A 7,941-nucleotide genomic window follows, 5' to 3' on the forward strand; every position below is an offset into this window, starting at 1 on the left:
ATAATTCCGCAAAATAAGTTTTATTTAAATAATCCTTTATAATTTACCCTTTAAAAACTGTTTTTCTGTCTCCGCCTCTCATTTCATTCTTTTAACGGCGTTACATGTATTGTTTTGTGACAATGTGGCTCTTGGCGTATGTTCAGTGTTGGTATTCTTTATTTTTGTGTCTTAAGCGTGTGTTCAGTGTTGTCATGGTACATGTTCAGTTTTGGTATAGTGTTGATAACACACAGAGTATAGGTCGACAGTCGATCTATAAACCCCTAAGCAGTGGTTGTGTTGAGTTTTCATAACTTTGCAAGCTTTCTATGGGCATTGTTGTTATTTGTGTTATTGTTGTTGTATTAAAAAATAAATAATCCTATAGTTTCTCCAAAAAGTTTGCAAAAATTAATATTTAATAATCGAAAAGCAACAACAAATCGTGTTGACTTTATCGATAAATCGATTAGTCAAAAGTCGATTGAAGTATCCCTACGTTCAGTTTGCTATTTTGCCGCTTTGTGAGTATTTTTTGCAAACATTCCTCTGGAGCTACCAACCAAAGCAGTTGTTATTTATTTATTACCCGTGGAAAATCCAAGCCCTTCAGCACCATGGGCAGCACAAAACTCAAGGAAGACTTAAAGAATTGTTTAATAAGTTTCGATCGAAAAGTTCTTATCACTCAACTCTTGGATGACTACAAATTGGCCCACAAGGAAGTGGACAAAATTGTCGCGGATTTTGTGAAAGAACAAGAAACCAAACAGAAACTGAAATTTGAAAAACACTATGTGGTACATGGAGAACAACAAAAGGAAGATAAGCAAATAAAGGAAATCTATAAAATTGTCGAGGAGGCCAAACTCAAGGAATGGCTAAAGAAATTGAAAAATTCCCAATCTCTTCTATATGCCGTGGAGGTAAGCTCAAGTGAAGCTATATAATAAAAACAATGAATGAAGTTATTATTTTCTAGGTGGCTGGTGGTGCCAAACCTCCCGCAGCCATTTTCAAACCCATGAGCATTGAGGAGAATGTTAAGCTAAAACAAAGGGCTGGTACCAAGGCAATTGCCAATGGCACTTCCACCTCAGATAGTGCTAAACCATCCACCGTAAAACCCCCCGAAAAGAAGGAAATAAAAACCGAACCAAAGAAAATCTCTAACGGCGAGGCATCCAACAGCAAACAGTCCTCGTCGGATACCCAGAAAAAATCCACGCAAAAAACTCCCACAAAAACGTCACCAGAAACTAAAAAATCTCCCGCTGCTGCAAAGGCAACCACCAACAAAAAGGCCGGAGGTATTAATAGTTTCTTTGCAGCATCCGCCAAGAAAACAGAGGACACCAAAGAAACCAAACCTGCAACGGGAGTGGTTAAACCTCCTACACCCAAGAAAATGCAAGACTTTTTCAAAAAACAAACTGAAAAACCAACCGAAAAACCCAAACCCAAAGCCTCGGAGGCAATTAAGAAACCAACAACAAATACATCCATACAACTCTTTGATGATGATGAGGACGAGGAAGATAAAGCTGAATCATCAGATGAAGAAGAAAAATTGGAAGCCCTGAAAAGGGATATTATTTCCTCTGATGTTGAAATGGATGCCGATGAGGATGAAGCCTCATCGAAACCCACCACCTCCAAACGTCGTCGCATTATTGATTCCGATGATGATGAGGCAGATGAACAACCTGTTGTGAAACAAGAAAAACTTGATGAATCTAAGCAGAATAACGATGATGAGGAGGATGAAGCAAATGTTTCCAAATCGGAAACCTATTTAGATGAGGATGGTTTTGTCATAACCAAAAAACCAAAACAAAAGGCCCAAACGACGGCTAAAAAGAAATCACCCGCCTCGGCATCTGTTAAAGCCTCACCAGCCAAGAAATCCTCACCTTCGGAAACAAAGAAGACGTCACCAAAATCCACAAAGGCCGCAGCAGCCGCTGCTACCAAGGGAAAACAATCGAATATTATGAGTTTCTTTGGAAAGAAGTAGGGATAGTCTTGGGAAATTGGAAATACGTAGTTAGTTATTAAGCAAAGTTGTGCATGGATTTTTAAGTATTTGTGTTTTTTGTATGGAATTTCGAAAGATTTATTTAATTTTGAAATCTTAAATCTAAACTGGTTTTAGTTGTATGGTGAATATGTTCATTAAATAAAATACCAAAAGAAGTTGAAATTGTCTTGTATATTTAAAAAGGCACGCACATTTGAAGGCCTCCGGATATTCCGATATTCCCTATAACATTGGCTGAATCACCAATATTGGGATCCATTTCAGGAGCATCGGCGTCTTTTACGGGTGGTTGTTGTAAATCATGTGAACCACTACCACCACTGGCGGCGACAGCAACAGGAGAGCCGGCATTGCCGTTTACATCAGCCTTAAGTTCTGTGAGAGGCTTGGGAGGATAATCATTCATTTACAATCGAAAGAAAAAAAGGATATTTTTGTTTTGAAAAAGGAATTATTGAATAAAAAAATACAGTATGGAAAAGGTCAAAGTCGGACAGGGCTTAGGAATAGATACAATATATTTTCTAGACCCAATGCACCACGCTATGGGCCTTTCGTGTGCTATTTGCATGAAATCGCACGAAGTTATCTATGGCAGCTATATCGAAATATGAACCGATTTTTAGAAAACTTGGTACACGTTATCCTACCCTAGACCCAATTCTGTGCGCTATGTAAAATTTTGTAAAAATCGGAAAAATGTTGGGGCTTTGGAGCACTATTTATATGAAATAGGTTGAAATTATATATAGGAGCTATACAGAAATCTGAACCGATTTGAAGCAAATTTAACACACATCATACTAGACCAAATTCACTACGTTATGCCAAGTTTTACGACAATCGGTCACCATTCAGCCCTTTAGTGCACCATATTCATGAAATCCGACGAAAATATATATGGGGGCTATATCCAAATCTGGACCGATTTCAACAAAACTCTCAACACACAGCAGCCTATACCTAATACAGTAGGCTATGCAAAATTTTGTGACAATCGGAAGAACTTAGGGGGCTTTGGTGCATCATTTACATTAAATTGGACGAAGTTTTATATGGGAGCTACATCGAAATCTGAAACGATTTGTACCAAACTCAACACACGTTATCCTGGACCAAATTCATTATGCTGTGCAAATTTTTGTGACAATCGGATAAACTTAGGGGGCTTCGGTGCACCATTTACCTGAAATCGGTAGAAGTTATGTTTGGGAGCTACATCCAAATCTGAACCGATTTTAACAAAACTCAAAACACATCATTGTAGACCCAATCCATTAGGGTATGCAAAATTTTGTGGCAATCGGACAGACATAGCGACATTTGTAAACCATTTACATAAAATCAGACGAAGTTGTGTATGCGATCTACATACATATACATATATAATTCTGAAGCGATTTGATCTAAACTCTACACTCTTCATTCTAGAACCAATCCAGTAGGATATGCAAAATGTTTTTGTCAATCGGACAAACTTAGGGGGCTTTAGTGCACCATTTACCTAAAATCGGACAAAATCTGAAACGATTTCAACGAAACTCTGCACACGTCATTGTAGACACATTTCAGTACTCTACGCTAAATTTTGTATCAATCGAACCAAATTGAGGAACTTCGATGCATCATTTACATGAAATCGGACTATCTTATATATGGGAGCTACATCTAAATCTGAACCGATTTGAACCAAACTCTACACACTTCATTCTAGACACAATCCAGGAGGCTAGGCAAAATTTTGTCTCATTTGGACCGACATAACGACTTTTGCTGGCCATTTTCATGCAATCGGACGGATATATGGCATCTACGCCTTTGTTGTTAAAACCTTCAAAAAGTATTTTTTTTTAATTTGCATGGCCACTTTAGGACATCTTAATAATATTTTTAAAGAATACAGTCAGCCTCAAAAGAATTCATACCTCCCAAAGACTCCTCCTTGTTCAATTATGTTCGCCTTAATAACTCACCGACTGACCTCTTAACTTGTCACCGAATTCATCTCTTTCTGTTTCAATTATTAAAATTTAATCCAGTCATCTCTGTTCGTTATTTTTTAAATATTTTTCAAAATAAATTTCATTCTTCAAACAGCATCATGATCAATCACTGCATTATTTTTGTTGTTTTCATACATGGTTTTTCTAAGAAAAAGAGATTAAACTCGTTGGAGAAGGAGTGACAGAGAGAGAAAGAGCGCGCGCACAATCTCATTTGAATGATCCCCTATGACGTCTGTGAGTTATAACAGCTGATCTCTCACATCAATTGTTATGCTGTGCTACAGCTACTGTTGGCAGTTTGATGGTGTTGTTGTTGTTTGTGTGTTGCTTCCACTCTTTATCTAATCGCAATGTGTGTGTGTTTTTTATTTGTTTACATTGTTTTACCGTTATCACAGATCCCATTCAAATTGTGGTACTATTTTTTTTGTTTACATGTCATTTTGTCGCATTTCCTAAGAAGTTACTTAACTGAGTAGACGAGTAGTGAGTGTGGGCCGCAATAGAATCTCGATAGGTGGTTGCTTGGTGGACCGATAAGTGGCTATTTTGTGTTGTCTAGACTTTAAGGTTTTTTAATATTTATTTTTTAAATTTAATTCTAATTTAATTTTTTAATATACACTTCTTCTTTTTCTCATTACAGTTGTTACACTTGTTCCAGTTTACGTTTTTCTTCCTTCTTCGTCGTTATTACAAAACAATAGAGCAACCTCCTAGAACTTCTTCCAAGTGTTATTGGTGGAGGAACTTGCATATTATCCAGATTGCCGCGAGTGTGTACAGCAAACGGCTTCAAAATTACTTACAAAACGTTAAATTCAACAGCCACATTGGAAAACGCATTTAAAATGCGTTTCGAACCACTGGGCCAGAAAATGTTTACACGACGCAACTGGTTACTGCGTTGCAGTATACTCATCAATATTGCTGTGATTTTATATATCTGCAGTCATCTTATGATTGGTAATCGTTATACCCTGACGTCCGGGTCACAATTTGTAATACAAGAACAGCCAAGTGCGATGCAGCAACAACAACAGCAACAGGCTGAAAGGGGTATGGTGAGAGAAGCCCTGGCGAAAATGGTAAGTAATTATTAAACAAAAAATCATAATGTAATAACCGGTAATTATTAATAGCGCCTCAGGGTATTAGGTGCGAAAGGAAACTAGATAGACCCTCAGATATTTCGGAGGATTTAGTTAGCAAAACTTTACGTCGGAACTTCCGCCCGTTTGCATAAACATTAATTTTCTAAGTTGGCATTTATTATCCAATTGCTTTGAAACTTGGCATAGGTCATTCTATTGGCTCAAGGATGCAATCAAATGAAATTGATGAAAATCGCTTCAGATTTGGATATAGCTCCCATATAAACTTTCGTCGGATTTCAGACAAATATTGCATAAAAGCCGAAATATCTGAACGATTGGTACAAAATTTTGCATAGCCTTCTGAATTAGGTCTAGAATTGCCTGTGTTGAGTTTGGATCAAATCGATTCACATTTAGATGTAGCTACCATACAAAACTTCGTCGGATTTCAGACAAATGGTGCATCAAATGTGCTATGTCCGTCCGATTGAAACAAAATTTTGCATCGGGTACTGGTATGGGTCTACAATGAAGTGTGTAAAGTTTGGTTCAAATGGGTTCAGATTTAGATATAGCTCCCATATAAAACTTCATCCGATTTTATGTAAATAGTGCTCAAAATCTCCTATGTCTGTCCGATTGATACACAATTTTGCATAGTGTACTGAATTGGGTTTACAATTATGTGTGTTGAGTTTGGTAGAAATCGATTCAGATTTCGATGTTGCTCCCATATAAAACTTCGTCCGATTTCATGTAAATGATGCCCCAAAGTCTTCTTAGTTTACCCGATTGTCACAAAATTTTGAATAGCCCACTGAATTGGGTCTACAATTATGTATTTTGAATATTGTTGAAATCGGTTCATATTTAGGTATAGCTCCCATACAAAACTTCGTCCGATTTCATGTATATGGCGAACAACAGCTCCTCACGTTAGTCCGATTGTCACAAAATTTTCCATAGCTTAATGAATTCGGTCCAGAATAACGTGTGTTGAGTTTGGTACAAATCGGTTCAGATTTAAATATAGCTCTCATATAAAACTTCGTCCGATTTCATGTAAATGGTTCACCAAACCATCCATAGTATGTCCGATTGTTACAAAATATTGCATAGTTTAATGAATTCGGTCCAAAATAATGTGTGTTAAGTTTGGTTCAATTCGGTTTAGATCTAGGTACAGCTCCGATTTCTTGTAAATACTGCTCCAAAGCCCCAAAAGTTTGTGCGATTGGCTCAAAATCCTGCATAGCGCACTGAATTGGGAATAACATGTGCCAAGTTTGCAAAAAATCGGTTCATATTTCGATATAGCTACCATACAGAACTTCGTGCGATTTTATGTAAATAGCATACGAAAGGCCTATATTCGTCGGCATTGTCCGACTTTGGCCCTTTACTTACTGTATTTTTTTTTCAATTAACAAACTCCTTTTTCAAAACTAAAATTTCCAACTTTTCTTTTGACAGGAAATGAATGATGATCCTCCCAAGCCTCCCACAGAACTTAAGGCTGATGTAAGCGGCAATGCCGGCTCTGCTGCCGCAGGTGGTGGTTCACATGATTTACAACAGCCACCGGTAAAAGATGCCGATGCTCCTGAAATGGATCCCGATATTGGTGATCCGGCCAATGTTATTGGCAACATTGGTAGTGGCAATGCCAATAGTAATTTTGTAAATAACACAAATGCCGCCGATCCAAATTATTTGGTTAGCGGTGATGAAAAAGACTTTGACGAACGATTGCGTAGCATCTTGAAATGCTATGATCGATCATATGAAGCCGAAACTCTACAACGTGGAGATTTTTGGGTATTAAAGAATTATGTTCGCGCTGAACATGGTGAACTTAAGTGCCATGAATCGATAACCTATACTACACATGCAGATTATACATTTTTAGATAATCTGATACCATTGTTGGAAAGGTAAGTACACAAACACACACATAAAATTGATCAGAATATTAATTACCTGTTTTTTGTTTCAGATGGAATGCTCCCATTAGCATAGCAATGCATGCACCCGGCACTGATTTCCAACCAACATTGGATTCCATTAAATATTTAAGAGACTGCTTGCCCAATAGTAATTTAGTGCGCATGTATGCCACTTTCCATGTATACTTTAGTACGAAACATATCCCCAAAACGATACCCAAATACTATGATGCTCTCAAGGTGGGCTACAATTGTACCCTACCGCCGCCATATGTCAATATCACATCGGGTCATTTATATAAGACACAAAAGAAGCTGTTGTATCCGGTTAATGTGGGACGTAATATTGCCCGTGATGCAGCCATTACCCACTTCATATTGGCCTCCGATATTGAGCTGTATCCAAATCCAGGATTGGTTAAGAAATTCTTGGAAATGATTGCCCGCAATGAGCCTTATTTGAATAGGAAGGCACCACGGTGAGTAGAAATATTTTTAAAAAACAATTTATTTCCAAACCTATTTTTGGAGACCTTCCGATAGGCGTGGATTTTTTTGAAATAAATATTAATTTTTATTTTCCCTGTTTTCTTCGCAGTGTTTTCCCCTTGTCCATTTTCGAAGTGGAGGAGAGCAGTCCTGTACCCCGTGATAAAACTGAATTACAAGAGTTCCTGCGCACGGGCAAAGCCATACCATTCCATAAACGCGTCTGCGCCAGCTGTCATGGTGTACCGAAATCCAAAGAATGGATGGCTGCCAACGAAACTGACGAATTAAGTGTCTTCCATATTGGAAAGCGAACCGGTTACTTTGTACACTGGGAACCCATTTACATTGGAACAAACGCCGAGCCCCACTACGACGAA

General features: G+C 37.9%; 2 protein-coding genes across 2 annotated transcripts; both read left to right on the forward strand.

Moving 5' to 3' along the window:
• The first annotated feature begins 599 nt into the window (after positions 1 to 599).
• Positions 600 to 1,999, forward strand: LOC133322370 (DNA polymerase delta subunit 3-like). Its single transcript, XM_061531372.1, has 2 exons — positions 600 to 908; positions 965 to 1,999. Exons 1-2 carry the CDS (start codon positions 600 to 602, stop codon positions 1,997 to 1,999), a joined length of 1,344 nt encoding a protein of 447 aa, XP_061387356.1.
• A 2,881-nt stretch (positions 2,000 to 4,880) lies between these two features.
• LOC133322371 (beta-1,4-glucuronyltransferase 1-like) lies at positions 4,881 to 7,938 on the forward strand (the record flags this gene model as incomplete). The annotated part of the gene is made up of 4 exons (XM_061531373.1): positions 4,881 to 5,117; positions 6,600 to 7,060; positions 7,123 to 7,551; positions 7,671 to 7,938. Coding segments are annotated over exons 1-4 (1,395 nt in total), but the record flags the coding sequence as incomplete, so codon positions are not given.
• Between the last annotated feature and the right edge of the window lie 3 nt (positions 7,939 to 7,941).

The sequence above is a fragment of the Musca vetustissima genome, unplaced genomic scaffold (assembly GCF_032173495.1).
Source record: "Musca vetustissima isolate MV318-11 ecotype Yass unplaced genomic scaffold, APGP_CSIRO_Mvet_v1 utg146382, whole genome shotgun sequence".
In the NCBI taxonomy this organism is placed as follows: Eukaryota; Metazoa; Arthropoda; class Insecta; order Diptera; family Muscidae; genus Musca; species Musca vetustissima.

What these genes read in the sequence shown, in the direction of transcription:
- LOC133322370 (XM_061531372.1), top strand. Translation starts at nt 600, where the DNA reads ATGGGCAGCACAAAACTCAAGGAAGACTTAAAGAATTGTTTAATAAGT. An exon ending in CTCTTCTATATGCCGTGGAG is followed by an intron (nt 909 to 964) that starts GTAAGCTCAAGT and finishes ATTATTTTCTAG; the next exon opens with GTGGCTGGTGGTGCCAAACC.